Raw genomic sequence first — 19274 nt, 5'->3', positions numbered from 1 at the left:
AAATAATTAACTAATGGATAATCGATAGAAATGGTTCACTTAAAGTCTTGGATAAGTGGCTTCACTAGTTAAATGTAGTGCTTAAACCGTTGACATAGTTGGCAAAAACGAATGGATAAACAGGTTGACAATTAGCTTAAAGTCATGAATAAGTTGTTGACAAAGTTTGCTAAAAATAATGGATAAACTGGTAACATTGTTAGCTTAAGGTGAAGGATAAACAGTTGACATAGTTAGCTAGAAGTCATGAACAAACAGCGAAAATAGCTAAGTACCTAAATAGCTAAAAGTAATGGATAACTGTTAACATGGTTAGCTAAAAGCAATGGATAAACAGTTGATATAGTTAACTAAAAGCCATATATAATCAGCTAAAATAGCTAAGTAACTTAATAGCTAAAAATAATGGATAAATGTTATTATGGTAAGCTAAATCTCATGAATACACTGCTAAAATAGCTAAGTACCTAAATAGCTAAAAGTAATGGATAAACAGTTGACATAGTTAGCTAAAAGTCATATTTAATCAGCTAAAATAGCTAAATAACTAAATAGCTCATAATAAAGGATAAACTGTTGACAAAGTTGGCTAAAAGTCATGGATAAATGGTTAAAATAGCTTAAAAAAAAACGTTCAATTGCATTAAAATATCTGTATCCACTTCGATAAAATGAAAAAAATGTATAAATACAGAACATGCATTGGGAATCGATGAAGAGGCAGTTGACCTCGTTTGACAGTGCTGTGGGGGTCACTCGGACCAAAAAGCCGGGGAACCACTGCCTTAATGTGCGTGTTTTCTCTCCTGTAGGGTCGTTTGGCGTTTGGGAACCACTACCTCCCGCAAACTCTGTGTGTGAACTTTGAGGACGCCTTCCTGACGTACGCCACCAAGCCTCCATCCAGCCACCTGGACCAGTACATGCACATCGTCAAAGGCTCGCTGGAGAATGTGCGCGTCATGCTGGTTCCCAGTCCACGCTACCTGGGCATGCAGAATGATGAGTAAGTCCAAGTCAATTACTGATTTAGAAACATTGCTGGGGCACCGTTTAAGTTATTTTTTTCTCAACTTGAGCATTACTGTAAAATATGGAATGAATCAAATTCAGGAGTGTATAGATATTTTCAAAAAACAAAAGAACATTAAAGAACATTAATATCTTGTTTTTTTGTTGTATTCAATTTATCGTAGTTTGAAAAGGATTTGCAAAACATTGGATTCTGTTTTTATTGCTGTTTTTGCAACTTTTGCAGTCAGGGCTGTACATCAAGAGGCGTTGCTGTTTAAATTAAAGGGTGAAATTCATAAGAACGTAATAACAGAGAGATTGAATAATGCAGCAGACTCTGTAAATTTGGTATTTATTTATTCAAAATGATTTCTGAAACTGTCAGTACTAAAACTATTTGGAGATAATGCTCTTGCCTGAAGAATAATAACTTCAAAATATCCTTTGCCACTCATTTTTTAAGCATACCATAATGGATGCAGAAAATTAGGTCATTATACAGTTTGAAACAGATAATTCTGTGAACTGCTCTCTCTCTCTCTCTGTTTTTTCTATTTATCCTGCCATATGTGATATGTGTGAATTGTAAACACAGGCAGAGAACTTGCTTACTATTTATCTGCTTGATTGTAAAAAATATAAATGAGAGTTGACATTTGTGTCAGTTTGCAAAGTACAGGAGCTGTAGCATCTTTGAAGTATAATCTTTAAAATATAAAATAAGGGAAGTATATAACTGAATTGGGCAATTAATCATTTTAATGGCCAAACATTGGCAGAATGTTTGAATAAGACATCACTTTCCTCCTCCTGTAATGTCTTATCTGGCAGCTTTAACCATATTGCATTAAAAGCAGGGATATCATAAACCATTATCTGCACTTCAGCTGAATGAAATGACCCGGAGAGTAAAATTCCGTTTACCCTCTGTGATTAAGGAGTCACTCTCAATATAGACTTGGCAGCTGTAGCCTCTGGTCAAAGCCATCAGTGATTTCAACCTCCAACAGTCCTTGACGTGTCTTAAAGCTTTATTGGAACGTCCACTGAGATGAAGCAAAAATATGTAAAAAGGAAGGCCACTGCATTTATAAAATTGAATGAGGATCTTTGTGCCAGAATCAAGCTTCAATGCGGACTGAATAATTAATTTAGGCTTTGGTGCTTTTATGAACTGCTGTGAACCCACTTGTAATTATTTAAAATGGAGTTCATAACCTCTGCATCAAATCTGTACTTGGCCTTTTTGAAGTTCCATATTGTAAAAAGTGAGATTTCTGTGCTACACAAATACTGTGAAAGTGTCAACACACTCAATCCACAGAGTAATGCACACAGTCCTTATTCAGAAACTGTGCCTTTAAATGAGCTGTGAGGACTTCTGTTGTGATGTCACAACCATACTATATGTAAGCAGAAAGTGCCGCTACAATGTGTTTACTGCCAGTCATTCCCCGGCTGCATTGATGGTGCAGATAAATCTGAAAATATTGATGAATCGAAACAAACTGGGCTTTTTAAGGAGGGGTTCTTAAATATACAGGTATTTTCGGACAATATGAGAAAAATAATGTGTCTTTGAACATGTTCTTGTAGGAACCCCAAATACAAGTATGAACCTGAAAATGACATAATATGTCCCATTTAAACTACAACCTTGTGGATTTCTCATATAGACCTCCCAGACTGATGGGTGAAGGCTTTGTGGTCATGCAATCCAACGATGTTGACATCTACTATTACCAGGATGAACCAGGTATGTATGCACACACACAAAATTTGAAAATGTTAACCAGCTAAACTCACCTTGCTGTGACGACACCAAAAATGGTACTATCCTGGGATATTTCCTTTACTTTTAAATAACTTTCAGCATTGTTTTGTTTTTTGCTACTGAACAAGCCCGCACAAACTCCCCTCCTTTATTGTAATGTATTTGTAAATGTTCTGATTTGTTTAGATTGTATGATGTGTATGATGTTCTGCATTGTTTTTTGATTTTTCCATGTTGTAAGGTGACCTTGAGTGCATTGAAAGGCACCCTATTAAATAAAATGAATTATTATTATTATTATTATTATTTACACTCCAGTGCTAGCAGAATATGAGCATGGCCAATGGTCGTTGGCTAGTGAGCTTTTTGTACAGTTTTTGTTAAGTATTAGTGTGTCTTGAAATCAGTTTGTGTGTGTTTCTGTGTGTGTCTGTGTGTGTGTGCAGGTCTGGTGCCTGTGGAGCAGGAGGCTGGGGAGGAGGCAGAGACGTGCAGTGAGGGCGATAAGCTTCAGGACCTGCCTCCATGTTGGGGTCTGGACATCGTCTGCGGGAAAGGAACTGACTTTAACTACGGCCCCTGGGCAGATCGTCAGAGGTGAGTAATTATCAAGCACAAACATCAGAATTTCAGCATGAAATTGCTTGTAAATCAGACTAAAATTCAATATATGTAATGTGGCATTTGTTGGGAGTTGGTATGAATGTGGTTTATCCCGGTGCCTCACTAGGAACATTTTTGGCTTTTAAGTTTTCCGATTGTCTCAATCATTTTCTAATTATGGAAGTTCAGCCTCAGCTTCTATAATAAGTCTATAATTAACTGTGTAGCCACAATACAGACATTCAACCCCTTACGGGCAAATATGTCCCCATCGAAACCCTTTGAGAAAAACATTTTTGGTCCCGTGACCATCAAAGCATAAAGTCATGCATTCTCAGGTTTTCAATCCCAGGCTGAACCATTTTCTCATGGTTGCCCTATTTTCCTGATTACACCCTAAGGTTATTGCTGCTGTATTGTGGAGCACTTGTTGTATATCATTTATATGTCAGACTGTGGAAAAAAATAATTTCACCTAGCACTTAGTTTACACAATATAATTGATTTTTTGATACATTTCTCATAAAAAAATATGTAAACCAACTCTGAAAGGTAATGAATATTTGGTAGTTATGATCAGGACTGAAGTTATACGTGTTATTAAATGTTATAGAATGTTATTACCTTTTATAAATCAGAGCAACTTTTTTTTTAAAAGTGAGGGCAAGGGTTAAGATCTTAGCAAGTCTTAAAACACAAATCAGCAGAAAACTGCACACTAACAGAACCTCTTCTTTCAAAAGGACTGATCATTGTGGTTAAACTCCATTTTACTTGCAATGGTAAATGAAATTAAGTCAGGAAACACATCATGGTTTTGTATCTTTTGTATGCACCTGGACAGCATACAAATATGTATATAGATGTAAGATGAGTGCTGTTCTGGTCAAGTGAAACTGAAACTTTTGAGGCTTCAGATGTGTGCTTTATAGATAGGATCATGGATTTACACAAACTCTGGATTTCCACAGGGACTGTCTGTGGAAGTTCTTCCTGCCAGCTGACTACCAGGCCATGAAAGTGACCGAGGTCGCTCAGCCAGGAAAACCCAGGCAGATCCAGGCCTTCGAGCTGCGCATGAACATCATCGCTGACGCCACCATCGATCTGCTCTTTACCAAAAACAGGGTGACTCTTCCTCTTGTTTGCTTTCTTTTTTTTCTTTTTCTCTTTCTTCCTAGCCAAGCCCTTTGATCTTTCTTCCTCTCCCCGCTGCTCTGCTTGTCTTTGTCTTCATGCCTCGTCATGTTTTAGCTATCGATATTGCTTCATGTTTTATGCTTTTTCAAATTTTCCTCCTGGAGCAGTGCAGTGAATTTCACAAAGCTAAGTATGTGAAGTGCATACTAAACATCAACATTAATGCGTGTTGAATAAAAACATAAAACGTCTCGAGTCTGGGAAGATTGTCATGTTATTATCTCTTTTGAACATATTCTAGTTCAGATTAGGTGAATTTCTTTTATTTTTAAGGCAGTAAGGCACCTTCAATAATAATTTGACAGCATGTTCTGTTTGCTCTCTCACTCTCTCTCTCTCTCACACACACTCTGTCTGTCTGTCTCTCTGTCTGTCTCTCTCTGTCCATCTCTCTCTCTTCCTGTCTCTCTTTCTCTCTCTCTCTCTTTCTCTGTCTGTCTCTGACTCTCTGTCTCTCTCTCTCTCTCTCTCTCTCTCTCTCTCTCTCTCACTCTCTGTCTGCCTGTCTGTCTGTCCCTCTGTCTGTCGGTCGCTCTCTCTCTATATCTGTTTTTTACTCTTTCTGTCTGTCTCTCTCTTTCTGTCTCTCTCTCTGTATGTCCCTCTGTCTCTCTCTGTCTATCTCTTTCTCTCTGTCTGTCTCTCTCTCTGTCTGTCTCTCTCTCTCTCTGTCTGTCTGTCTGTGTCTCTCTCTCTCTCTCTCTCTCTCTCTCTCTCTCTCTCTCTCTCTCTGTGTGTCTCTCTCTCCCTCTCCCCATGCTCTGCCTTCATCCCTGTTACTAGGAAACCAATGCCATCCATGTGAATGTAGGTGCAGGCTCTTACCTAGAAGTCAACATCCCCATGACTGTAGGAGAGAATGGTAAGTGTGTGTTTAAAAATGAAATAAGAGAAGACGAGCAGAGCAACATTTCAGCACTTGGATCAGCTACCAGAGCAGATGTCCCTCTAGCTTAAGGACAAATCTGTTCATATAGAAGCCCATATCATCAGTTTTGCCATCATTTTGTAATAATCTGTTGCACTGACTAATATGTGAAGAAGCTTTATCAAATGTCAGGATGGAGTCAAACTTTAGAATGTCAAGAAGTGTATTTAGAATGAGAGCTGAAGGTTCCTCAAGCTGGTCATATTGATTTTCTATTTTTTTTTTTTTTACGATTTAAAATTGGTAAAATCTTATTTCATTGTGGAGCTGCACAGAGCTCATTGATCAGCTTACCCCTCTTTGCCCAGCTCTCTCTGGCCCTCTTTTATCAAACGAGCATACGACAGAAAGTGAGCGTAAAGTGGGCACACGATCATTTCTACGCAAGGCTCTGCATTTATCAATTTGGACGTGAGCGGAGGGTACGATCAGAGCCACAATAAAACAGATTTTAACTACATGGCGAATCATCTAAATAAAATATAAAACGTGTGGTGACACACTTGAGTTTAATCTGTGATCTGTCTTCACTCCGGTTTGAAACTACAGAGATAGCATATTCTAATGTCAGTTACCACCCCCTCAACTCGAGTTGGCTCCCAGAGCGGAAAAAGACACAATCTAATCCTCCTTGCATTATCAGATTGCCGCCTTGAGACACTTTCTAAACAATTGAAAAACAGAAAAGTGTGGCACTTAAACTTTACTGTCTTTTTTTTTTCCCAACATATTGCTGTTTCTTCACTGAATACTGGAAATAGGTTTACCTTGAATAGATTTAGGATTTTTACAAGAAGAGGTCAAAGGACCTTATTGCACATTTAGCAGTGATGGGTGTTTCCATCACCTGCAATGAACCTAACACACTTCATCATGAACCCTTCAACACTAGAAAAAAGTAATAAAACTGGAGTTAAATGTCAAGGCTAGGCCTTTTGTAAATTATATGAATGTGTGTGGGCAACTGAGAAACTCCTGGGAAATGTCCTGAAAAGGTTGTCGGAAATGGTTTCTAATTTTGTGCTTTCTATTGCTGAAGGTCCATCAGACAGTGGTGTACCTTTAAAATATATAATAATATAAAGCTTTATAGTATGAAAACTTTAGCAGTTGTCATTATTTAGCTTTCCGGCCTACAATTCTACTGTTTTGGTTCATGCTCAACGCTCCCATAGCCCAATTATCAGTGAAAAACATGATTAGTGAAAAACCTCTAAAGTCCACTGTACACTACCTGCTCGGCACCAAACGGCAGACAGACACAGTTAAAGAGTGAACATAGTGGAACATTTAGCAGTGGGAGAGACAGATATTTCCCTCAGGAGTTGGTAGAGACCAAAAACAGAGCTAAAACAGAATGAATAATTCATCAGGTGGCCACAAACATGACTCCAGATGAATAATAATGTTGCTCCATAACTGCTGGATGTGTAAACAAGCAACTGTTTGCTAACAAGTCAAATTAATGTTGCCAAAATAAAACCAAACCAAGGTTTGTTTAATCATTGCTAATGAGGAGCTATTTTCCACAAGGAATTAGCAGAACTCAGGAGTGTGTTACCAAGAACTCCAAATGAAAAATGACCCTCTACTTGTGTGCAAAAAGTTTTATTGTTTAAAATCAATGTTTGCCTTAGGGCCGAGCCCTCAGTAACCAGGTTTCATGGAGGGCTAAATTTCCTTATATACTTGTGCATCTCAATAAATTAGAATATGATTGAAAATCCATTTCCAGCTGTTCAAGTCAAACAACCCTAACCAAGTATTGAGTGCATATAGATGGATATACTTTTCAGAGGCCAACATTTCCATTTTAAACATACTTTTTGAAATTGGTCTTTTTTAATATTCAAATTATTTTGAGACACTGAATTATAGGTCTTCATTAAATGTAAGCCACAATCATTATATTTATAAGAAATCAAATAAATTAAGACATGAAATGTTTCATTCTGTATGTAATGGATCTGTATAATGTGTTATTTCCACTTTTTGAATTGAATTACTGACATAAATAAACTTTCTATGATATTCTAATTTATTGAGATGCACCTGTAGGTAGGGCTGGGTGATATGGACCAAAAGTTATATCCCAATATATTTAGGCTGAATATCGATATACGATATATATCCCAATATTTTTATTGCTAAGTGAGAGCAAATGTTCAGTCAAAGTCAAAGCCAAATAAGTCACAAGTTTTATTGAAACCGTTTAAGTGAACATACATACTGTATAACAACAGCAGTACCTTTTTTTTTTTTTTTAAATCAAAGCTTCATAAGATGCACATCTAAATAAGAAAATATCTTAAATAAAAATAGCCTATGAAATAAAATCGGCCAATCTTTGTCTGAAATAAATATATTTATACGAGAAACAAATAACGAACATTACAAACAAACAAAACAACTAAATATGATCCTAGAAAGGGCAGCTTGTGTGTGTGTGTGTATATATATATATATATATATACACAAGAAAGAAAAAAAAAAAGAACTATATCGATATATGCGATATGGTCTAATAAAAAATATATCAATATATTTATTATATCGATATATCGCCCAGCCCTACCTGTAGGTCAGCATGCAAGCATGCTCGATGTCAGGACTACCAAAGTATAAATCTCTACATGACACTTCATTGACTTTGTTCACATAAAACTTTCCCCTCATGCATTATGAGTTCAGTGAGCTTGAAGTAAATATTGAAGTTTTCTGCCATTGAATGGTAATACATTTCATAAGATCAAGCAAAACTATCAGTAATGAGATTTAAAGCCATATCCAGAATAAAACAACTGACCTCAGGGAACATTGACATTGCTAGTTATGAGAAAATGTGTAATAATTTATCACACTGAGCAGATAATATTGTGCCAGTCATCAATCAATGCTTTCCTCTGTCTCCAGAAATGTAGTTAACATGAGTATCTGTTCAAGTTTTGCTGGTAGATGACATTATTTGCAAGAACTTTGTCCTAGCCTTGGAGTTTGAGAATTGATGGCCCTGCCTTGCTGCCTCTCTCCCCTGCCCTCAGGCTACTCTCCCACCATCAAAGGCCAGCTGCTTCACGTGGACACCACCAGCAGCATGCAGTACAGGACTCTTCTCGAGGCTGAGATGCTGGCTGTAAGTAGCAGCCAATTATTCAGGAAGCTTTTTAGCTCACTTTTTGGACATAAATTTGAAAAATGGTTGCCTCTCCAATTAAGATGCAAAGGAATGTTGAGCCAATGCAATGTCAAGCATGCATATACATAGTAAGAAATGGTGTCCTGCCTCTGCCTTTTTTTTCAGTTTCACGTCATAGCCAGCTACCCTCGAGTGTGGAACATGCCTCAGTCGTGGCAGTGTGAGATCGAGGTGTACAAGGCCACCTACCACTTTATCTACGCCCAGAAAAACTTCTTCACCGGTAAGCAAACAGACTTTAAAAAAGTAACTCTTTTCTTGTATAGCCTTAGCGCTTAGCATTTTAATCATGACATTTATAGTTAAGAGGAGAAGTTCCCTTTTTTTTTCTTTTAATCCCTGCTTCTTCTTTCTCTTTAGATTTGATTCAGGACTGGGCGAGTGATAGCGCTCCAGACATCTACTCCTTTGTGCCCTATTCCTGGAAGTTCAAGGTCCTTTTCCACCAGTTCGAGATGATCTGGGCGGCAAACCAGCACAACTGGATCGACTGTTCCACCAAGCAGCAGGAGAATGGTGAGAAAGATGCTCCCCTGGGTGCAAATATCCATAGAGTTGGACTGAATTATGTTAAGAAAATGTATGTAATGGTCAGTTCACAGCAATGCAAAGTTGATTTTTTTGCACAATGCTGTTATTTACAAAGTCAATGCAAAGATGCGAGTAGACGCTAAATTGATGAATTTTTTCGCTGTGATGTAGTTGCTTTGGCATACATTTACTCCGTTCATTGCAATTCAATTACAGCAAACAGTTTATTTTGAATTCAAACGTACTGTTGAGTTGTGTGATGCTATTATGAACCCCGACACAACGACATTTTGTTTTCCGACACATTTTGATCTTCCACAGAGGGTACAAAGCAGCAGTAGTGGTTATTTTGAACCTGGTTGATGACAGAAAGAAATGATTTTATATCAGTTTGTCTCTCGTAAATACTCCCAAATGTCATCACAAGGTTGAGCTTGTGTTGGTATTACAAGGTGAAAATTTGCTGTGAAAAAAACACAATATCTTTCTACCTTTGATATATCTTTGATGCCAGTTAAACACTTTATACAGTAAACATTGACAGTAAATTAAGTATGACTGGGGTGTAATTTTGTAGAATGTGCCCTCGTAAACCACTACAAATTCCATCTTTTTCTGCATAAACACCTTCAACATATTTCTGTAACCTTTGTTCCATTATGTTGGGTCAGACTACCAATCATTTGTCATTTTAGACAACAAATTATTATGTGACAAAGTAAAAATGAGAAGACAAGGGATAGAAAGATAAAAAGGGAGATTATTTTATTTTTTTGTTGTATTTTCTTAAGAAGAAAGCACCTGAGATTTATAACATATAATTATATTTACAGCAGTTCTATCAAACCATTCATTTAGAATGTAATGATTTTTAAATGCATATTCTGGAATAAAGTGTAGAATTCTGTCACAATATGTTCAGTTTGCATGTATAAAAATCTTCACAGTATTGTATCACTCGTTTATATTATTATAAACGTTTTGCAGTGTAAGACTGACTGTGACATATGCTTTTAGCATTCGCACTAATGCAAAAAAATAAAAAGCAATCCAGCCATGCAAGCAATCGATAAGTTAATGCCTTTTTAACTCTGGAAGCTGATGTCCATGACTGGATACTTTAACTCCTATCAAGTCATGATATATTTTATATACACTATATCCTGCACCTAATCCCACAGCAGGGCAGACTAATCAATTGCATTATTGATCTCATATAGTGTACCTGGCAGCATGCGGTGAGACGCTCAATATAGACTTCACTCTGCCTTTCAACGAGTTCGTTCCCACCACCTGCCATACCCGCTTCAGCTTGAAGGTGAGTCATGCTTTAACTGAATATGATTTGTTCCTTAAACCCCTCAACTACAGTGATTTTTATGTCTGAAAAATGTTCCTACACATGTTTGACTGTACATACTCTGTATTTTTATATTGGTTATAATGTGTTTTTTAAGAATTAGATATACCAGTGCAGTGCCCGTAGGAAGTATGTATTCGTATAGTTGGAGATTATTTGCTGGAAACTATTCCAATATTTTTGGAAAATCGAACCTTGTAGTGCACTTTAAAACTCTGAAAGATAGGTAGGCTAAATAGACTTACAGATGAGATGAGTCAGGCTTAGAAATCCAGAGTGAATTGGGTTATTGACCAGGTGTAGGCCTATCACACAATGATGCGGAGCTCCTCTAAAAGGTGTCCGATTGGAAACAGTGCAATGCTGCAACACGTCCTACGTAAATAATGATATTTTGAAAAATGAATTCAAAATTCTTCAAAATCGAGGATGCACACCTTTGTGCCATGCGAAAGCCACATATGAAATCTTAGGTCAGTCTGACTAACAGTCAGCGAGATATGCCCTACACACACACACACACACACACACACACACACACACACACACACACACACTAGGGTTGTCACCATACTAAAATTTTCAACTCGATACCGATACTCAGGAAAATATTCGATACTCAATACCATTTTCGATATCACAAAGACCCCAAAATTTAACAGAAATATTTTTATTAACAAGAAAAATGCAACATGTAAAGATTAACAGAACAGAAGGTTAAATATTTATAATAAAAAACAGTTGTGCAAAAAGAAACTGCAACTATGATAACAAGCTTCAGATACTCGATACTTTTGAAAATGAGTATTGTATCCGGATACAACGTTTTAGTATCGATACTCAAAAAAGTATCGATACTTTTGACAACCCTAACACACACACACACACACACACACACACAGACACTTCTTGCTTTTATAGATAGATTATGCAAATACTTTGCTTTGTCCTCTTCAGGCAGAGGATACCGACATGCGGCTGTCTCTGCCCGAGTGCCACCCGAGCCGCTACCCCCTCCTCACGCTGGCCAAAGACTACCAGAACGTCAAGCTGCCCCCTGACATGTTCATGCCGGGGGAGAACCAAGGTGCTCCGCCTCCCAAACCCGCCAAGTCCCGATGGAGGAACATCACCCACGCTGAGTGAGTTAAACCTGGGAATTATGTCTCTCTAGTTGTGGGCATAAAGGCGAGCGTGTTAGCAAAGAGCAGGATGACTCATCATCGTAACACTGACTCACATTAGGTAGAAAGGAAGTGCTGCCAAGGTAGTAGGTGGTAATTTAAAGTAAATGTACCACTAACCTTCACTTTTTATGCTTTGCTTCGTTCAGCAGTTGCTGCCTCACTTGGTTTTAAGTGAGATGCAATAGCCTGTGTAATAGGGCTCTTTTTGGTATTTGAGATGAAGATAAGAGGTAGAAACTCTGTCTTTTCTTGGAGCCTTTGCCAGGGATGCCATAATAACATTTTCCATTCAAACTTGAGATGCACTGCAATTTTCTTTCTTCTTTATAAGAACTAATGACAACTTACAGTAGGGATGGAATAGTTCTTTAAAAAATATGAAGCATTTGGGGTGCGTATGTACAGGTGCATATCAGTAAATTAGAATATGATGGAAAAGTCCATTTCCAATAGTTCAAGTCAAATGGCCCCAACCAAGCACTGAGTGCATATAGATGGACATACTTTTCAGAGGCTAACATTTTCATATTAAACATACTTTTTAAAATTGGTCTTTTGTAATATAATTTTTTTTTTGATGCACTAAATTTTTAGGTCTTTTTTAAATTTCAGCCATAATCATTTTAATTTGGAGAAATTAAATAAATAAAGACATGACATGTTTCGTTCCGTGTGTAATGGATCTATATAATGTTCCACTTTTTCAATTGAATTACTGACATAAATAAACTTTTCTATGAGATGCACCTGTATTGTATGGTTCATTTTAATTTCACAGATTTCAGTCAAAAGGATTGCACAGAAAAAGAAAAAAACTTTCAATTAAGTTATTACAGGTGAAAAAAGCCAATAACCCAGTGAAACTTCTCATTTAGCACAGATGAGGTGCTGAATGCAGCTGTCAGTAAGTCTTTGAAAGACAAAGGATTGGATTTGGATTTAGTGTAACCTGTAGTGTAAGGACAATTGCGAGGAATAAGTGTTATGCTAGTGGCAATTCTTCCAATATGATGCTGCATCTACGAAGACAACATGTGGTACATGGGTGGTCAAATTGAAAATTGGCTGGTCAGCGGCTGATTAATTGGTGCATCTCTAATTTAGACCCCCTAATGTCTACAGCTGTGTTATTCTGCAATCCTTTTGGAGATTGCGGCAAAACAAGGTCTGTTTCCACCATGTGAGCAGCACCACCCTAAAGGTCAGGGAAAGTTCAAAGAGATTCTTTGACCTTTGCTACTTGGGTAGCACATGCATCGTGCACTCTGTACATGATAAGTCAACAATTAGATCATTTATAATGCATAGCCCAGAGCCAGACTTTACTGATGTAGCACTGCTAGAGAGCCACTTACCCCCCGGGAGGTTGCGATCGAATTCTGTCTGGACCGGTGCACTCTATGCTGCAGAGAAATCAGCCGCAACACATTTGCTGTCTCTTGCCTCTACTGTATGTCCTTGAATTGAACGGGTCATAAAGCGAATGATGTACTGGAAAATCCACTTGAAATGATGACAAACTCAGAATTATGACTGTGTGTTTTCTGTTTATCTTCTTTACATCAGAGCTGGCTGGGTGGATTGCTGGAGTGTACCCAACTTTTTGCTCATCATTGACTACACCTGGCACCCCATTTATCCCCAGAAGGCTGATGAGCAACTCAAACAGTCTTGTAAGCTCCATGCTTTCGTATCAATTCTTTGTTGTTCTGTCTAAAGCCAACAATGAAACAAAATGAAATATAGCTATCTTTTAAATCCCTTCCCAGGCGGTTTTACATAACATTTTCTAACATGCTTGTGGTTTGTGCCTGAAGTGTCTGAGATGGAGGAATCCATGCTGTCAGCTCTGCGTCCCCCGGAGCACAGCTCAGTGCACCACAACGCTTCACCACGCTACACCTCCACATCGGCTTCAGCTGCCCACAGCAGGATGCCCACGGACCCCTCGGAGCTCCCCCCCGACAGACTTCACGTTGAGATGGAGATGTCTCCAGATTCTCAGATCATCCTCTATGGGCCTCTGCTCCGAGCACTGATCTCCATCAAGGTTTGAAAATCCTCCAGTCAGTCTCTAATAACAACATTCTTGAATTTGGTGACAGTCGTCAGTCACTGTGTGTTGGTGTTTTTTGTTGTTGCTGTAATCAGTAGTTCAGTGTATTAGTGTGGTTGCTTGGTGCAGATTTTGGGTAGTTATGAATGCACCAAGAAATCATTTGTGTAATGAGTAATTAGAAGTTTATAATTTATTAACCTCTGTGCACCTATGTCCAGCTCCAGTGTCCTCAAATGTAAAAATGTCCTGGTATTAATACGGCCATAAAGTTATGTATATATTATTTTCCACTTTGACAGAGTTAAATTATTTAACAAACATCAGTTCTGATCCTAACCACCAAATATTTATTAATTTTCAGAATTTTAACCCTTTAAATGCCAGTTTGTTTACATGAAAATAAACAAATTAATTAAATAGAATCAGTGTGCTAAATGCTATTCTTTCACAGCAAAATGCAATAACTAGCAACAACACTGAGTTTGATATATTACATCAAGTACTGCAGTGCTTAACAATCCAGCAGCAATAACTCTATTGGAAACCAGGAAAAAGCATGTTTTTTGCCTCCATAGGGCAAACATGACAAAATGTCTCAATCTGGTGGAAAATAGTAAAAACTACAATTTTGAAGCCAGGGCTCCAGATTGAAAGCCTGATATAGTAGAATGCATGATTTTACGCTGTAATGGCTATGGTAAAAAAAAATTGGTTATTAAGGGTTTCATTCGGGACATTTTTGTCTGTATGAGTCTGAGTGTCTGTATTTTGGCCACAAAATTAATTAAATATTTATCAAAGGAACTGAGGTTAAACTTTCAGCATTTGCAAAATAACCCATCTCACACCCTTGCCAAAATGTATGCCACATGCATTAACACAGCCAAAATGATCAAGTTAAAAAGCCCCAAACGTCCCTAGTAATGAAAAAGGCATTCTAACATGTCTTTCCTCTGTTCCCACAGGAAAACTATTTTGGCGAGGACGACATGTACACAGACTTTGAGGAGGCCGTGTCCAGCCCTGTGTTGTCCACCTCCACCTCGTCAGGCCTCGGCTGGTCTCCTCTGGGAATGGAGGACAGCGAACAGAAGGAAGGCTCAAACATCCATCCCCTGGACCTGCGCCCCTGGGACATCACTGTGCTCATCAACCTCTACAAAGTCCACGGCCGACTGCCAATGGTAAAGCTGGTGACTGCTGGTAGTTCAGTTCACAGAGCTCAGTGGAGAAGTTAATGGTCTACGATCAAAGATTATGACACTATTCCATCACCACAGTGTGAAATACAAATAGTGGAAATGTGGACAAATGAAAGAAAAAGAAAGGAAATATGTATTATAAAGATTTCATGTATGGCAATAGAAACTGTAGGTAATTAATTAAAAAAAAAAGAGAGCATATGAGAAAAGAAAGAAATGAAGAAATCCGCTGTAAAGATATATGTTTCATTCCACTTTAATATTTCGCCTCATTTCTTACCTTGCATTTAAGGAATAACTTTAATTTTAAACCTGGCAGCAATGCTTTTTGAGCTGTTTGAGATGTTTATGTTTACGATAACAACTTGATGCATGAGTCTACATGTTTTCATCCTCTCTGTTGCCTCCAGCACTGCAGCAGCGAGGGTCCCGAAGGTCCATCCGGCTTCTTGGAGCGGTTGTGTTTTGAGATGAAAAAGGGTTACAAGGAGACAATGCTTCAGCTGCTCCTGTCTCCCATTCACATCTTCATCAGTGACAACTACCAGGTCAGAAACACAAAAACACGTGTGCCTGATGTGATGTGCTGCCTAGTTTGACTCTGTATAGTGCATTCATTGAACAGAAAAGGAAAGCATGTCTGTAGATAAAAGTCTGTCCCCAAAATGATGATTTTTTTTTTTTTATATCATTGTTATTATTATTATTTATGTATTTTTGAATTATTATAATTATAATTTTTATGTATTATTTATAATGAATATTATTGTTTATATTTTTATTATTTAAATTGCTTATTATTATTTTGTTTATTGCTCATTATTAATATTATTATTTGTTATTATTGCTTATTCTTTTTGTTTCTGAACCACAAAAAAATTGCAATTATTCTCGTAAAAGTCTAAATGTAGAAGTGACATTCATCTTTTAATTTGAAGGTGTTAGCAAGAGAGTTTAATCGAGTGCAGTTATACAAACTTAGCCTATGTGGCACAAGGTAATTAATACACAAACAGCTACTCTTTACTGAAGGGGTGACTCAGTCTTTAGAAAATGCCCTGAATACAGCTTTCAGGTTTAGAGTTGCATAATGTCAAACATGCTTTTCAGCAACCACATCTTTGCATAAGCACCTGCATATTGTATAACCACAGCATTTTCTAAGCTTTAGCCATGAGTTGGATCCTATTTACTGCTCAGAGTGAATATCTTCCCATAATCCCTGACAAAGAATGTGAATCCCTCGTGTGTCTCCTCCAGTGAGATAACACGCTTCTTTTTTTATTCCACATGCGGGGACATTATGGAATGAACATTGCTATGTTCAGTTTCTGTAGGTTTGGTGATATAAGATAAAAAATATTTGTGTGTTTTGTGTGTGTGAATCCACAGCGTCCCACAGCGGACGGGGTGTTGAGGGACGGCCACCTGAGTCTGTCTGGTCTGCAGATGAGGGCACACGCCATGTTCTCCGCTCAGGGCCTCCCCCTGGGCACTGACACGCTGGAGTACGCCTGGCTCATCGACATGCAGGCCGGGGGGCTCACCGGCAGGGTCACTGTTCCACAGGTCTGTGTGTTTGATTGGCTTGAGTGATTTGGAAGTCACTGATTTCCCTAGATCAGCTGCCTTGGGGGGATGGTCATTATTTCCTAAAGCTGTTATTCAAAATATTAACAAGTTATTTAACTGAAGTTTATGTGACTTTAATTTTGGCCAATCTCCAAATTGAGCCAGTAATCAGAGTAGTCAGAGTTGCTCTTAATTGAAATGTGTAATACACTGTGAGGATTTTTTCCCCCAGCAACCAAAAATAAAAAAAATAAAGCTATTTCCCTCACAATTTAGTGGATTTTTTTAAATTTAAAAAGGATGCTGGAAACATGTTTGACAGTTCCTGTGAAAATAACCCAATTAATCCAACTTCCATATGTGCATTTTGTTATACTCCGTGTTAACACATTATATTCATGTGTATTCTGGGCCATTTCAATGCATTTACCATAAAGGTGAGAAAACGTCTGCACTCCCAATTTGTAGCTGCAGCTGTTTATTCATTTGACATTATTCAGTTCTTAGAAATGCTGCAACTCCGTATGCCACAACTAGAGCAAATAATGCAAAAAATCTCTTTGAAAGGTAAACAACTATGAACAAATTAACAATGCTCCCAAATGTATTGGCAGAAGAAATATTGATGTGGACGGGATAAATGTGTGCAGTCTTAGATAATTATTACATCATGGATCTTTGGGTCAGCTGTGTGGGAGTGTGTTTGACTGTGTTAAAGTATTTCAAAACGTGTTTTCTTTGTGCTTTGTCCACCTCCACAGTGTCTGTCTTTATTTCACTGCTGTTTTTTATTCTGTGCATTTGCCCTCGCAGTAAATGTATTTATTGATTGTTTTGAAGTGCTAATAGGCCTGTTTGTGATTATTAGGTGGCCAGTATGATCGAGTGGGGTGAGACTTTCCTCTTCCACGGTGTGTCCCGAGAGTTCCAGCTGGAACAACCCAAGCCCTCTGTCATCTGCCAGCACGGTGTTGACCGCCGCATCTGTGATGCCAAGGTACATACAACAAGCAAACGATAAAATGCTGCACAGTCTGAGCCTCATTTCTCACATTTTCACTTTATCTGCTCTTGCTGCCCAGCATCGGTTTGATCTAGTTAGCAGCTGTCTGAATCTCGCACTGGAAGCTACCAAATTAGCTCATTATGGCTGAAAGCTTTTATTTTTTTGGGGGTGATTTCAATGTTTGGTCAGAACTGTCTAGTGTGAACATAAAATGAGCGACTGACACCGGATAATAAAAGGAGCCCACTGTGAACTTTTGTGTAATGATGCATGACTCAGAAAGGACACTTTCACACTGCTAAAGGAACTCCCTGAAACAACAGCCTCTAACACAAAACTATTGATGTTCTCACCATACATGGCTTACATACACAACACTATGATGTATGAAAAACTTTGAGAGAAAACAAGTCTTTTTCACAAAATGTCTTGTTTGTATGCGAATACTAACAAGGATATTTTTAAAACCTCTGCCTGAGAGCCCTCATTAGTTGCAGCTGTGGCCACAGGCTATGTAAGCACAGCCAGACTAAATTAAAGATCGCTTCCTTTCAACCATTGAAAAGTTTCTAGTCCTAAATGATGGTTCTCTTTCAGATGAGCTGCCTTCCGGGTCACTGTCGCACGTCAGAGGAGCTGAAATACACCATGACCCGACTGGCCATGGATGGAGTTGACCTCTTTGTTGTGGAGCATGGCTGTGCTGCCAACATCAAGGTAATTGGCACCAGCCAAGTATGTATTGCATTTTAAAGATACTATGTGTAACTTTCAGAAAATACTCGGTATTAATGACACAAGTGGCTGACGAGTGAACTGCAGTCAGCATCCTGTGTCATTTTGATAGAATGCTAAAATAAAAAAATAAAATCATATTTAGATGAACATTATCTGTAATTTTCCTATAAATTATTTGGAACATTGGCTCCATGATGCTAACCAGCTTGCTGTTTGCAAATTACTTCATCAGCAAATGCTACAGAGCTACCAATGCCATATCCATGCCAAATAGCTTACCTTGCTTACCTTAGCGTTAGATCTCGTTACATTTAGCTAGTTGGCCTGCCTCTGCCTTGCATTGTTCTTGGCAAGTGGAAACGATCATTAGTTATACACCTTTGCTTTGTACCATCACATCATTTATCTACGGCTAAAATAATATAAAAATGTATAATATATATATAATATAATATAAAATATTATAAAAAATAAATACAGTAAATACAGAATTCAACCCCAAAGTTTGGACGCTTTTTGAAACGTATAAAAGAATGCGTCAAATTCAGAAATCTTTGTTTGTGTTTGTGTGTATTTACAAAAACAAAAGTTTAACAATTTGAAATGATGAGCAAATCATATTCTGTAATAATTATGTTTCAGAAAACATCCCAACTTCTTTGGAATTGGGGTTGTAAGTTTGCAGCTCGGATGGCATTAGCTGTTGAAGATATTTGTTAAGCTAACCAACTAACTTATCAACCCAGATAGTATTTTGCCAGTGATAACGTTAGTGAGCAAGCAAGTAAGGCTAGCCAGCTAGCTGTAACTTAGCCACATGGGTTAGGTTTATCAGTTTCAACATAAAATATATATTTTTTTGTATAATTTTGAATTGGTTATATGTTGCAAAATATATGCAAAT

The 19274-nt window shown here is 37.9% G+C and overlaps 1 protein-coding gene across 1 annotated transcript in view; it reads left to right on the top strand.

Annotated features, from left to right (window-relative positions):
• kiaa1109 (KIAA1109 ortholog) overlaps positions 1 to 19274 on the top strand; it is a 106496-nt gene that overhangs the window by 11085 nt on the left and 76137 nt on the right. The window contains exons 8-24 of the mRNA XM_059352715.1: positions 813 to 1006; positions 2691 to 2770; positions 3235 to 3385; positions 4363 to 4519; positions 5375 to 5453; positions 8561 to 8652; positions 8821 to 8938; positions 9076 to 9231; positions 10467 to 10564; positions 11564 to 11748; positions 13360 to 13466; positions 13611 to 13843; positions 14818 to 15036; positions 15465 to 15602; positions 16447 to 16623; positions 17495 to 17623; positions 18230 to 18349. Of these exons, the coding sequence (XP_059208698.1) occupies positions 813 to 1006; positions 2691 to 2770; positions 3235 to 3385; positions 4363 to 4519; positions 5375 to 5453; positions 8561 to 8652; positions 8821 to 8938; positions 9076 to 9231; positions 10467 to 10564; positions 11564 to 11748; positions 13360 to 13466; positions 13611 to 13843; positions 14818 to 15036; positions 15465 to 15602; positions 16447 to 16623; positions 17495 to 17623; positions 18230 to 18349 (2433 nt within the window). The remainder of the gene's footprint in view (positions 1 to 812; positions 1007 to 2690; positions 2771 to 3234; positions 3386 to 4362; positions 4520 to 5374; positions 5454 to 8560; positions 8653 to 8820; positions 8939 to 9075; positions 9232 to 10466; positions 10565 to 11563; positions 11749 to 13359; positions 13467 to 13610; positions 13844 to 14817; positions 15037 to 15464; positions 15603 to 16446; positions 16624 to 17494; positions 17624 to 18229; positions 18350 to 19274) is intronic.

The sequence above is a fragment of the Centropristis striata genome, chromosome 16 (genome assembly GCF_030273125.1).
Source record: "Centropristis striata isolate RG_2023a ecotype Rhode Island chromosome 16, C.striata_1.0, whole genome shotgun sequence".
Lineage (NCBI taxonomy): Eukaryota > Metazoa > Chordata > Actinopteri > Perciformes > Serranidae > Centropristis > Centropristis striata.
The sequence above is the reverse complement of the archived record's forward strand: the minus strand, read 5'-3'. Positions and strand labels throughout refer to the sequence as shown.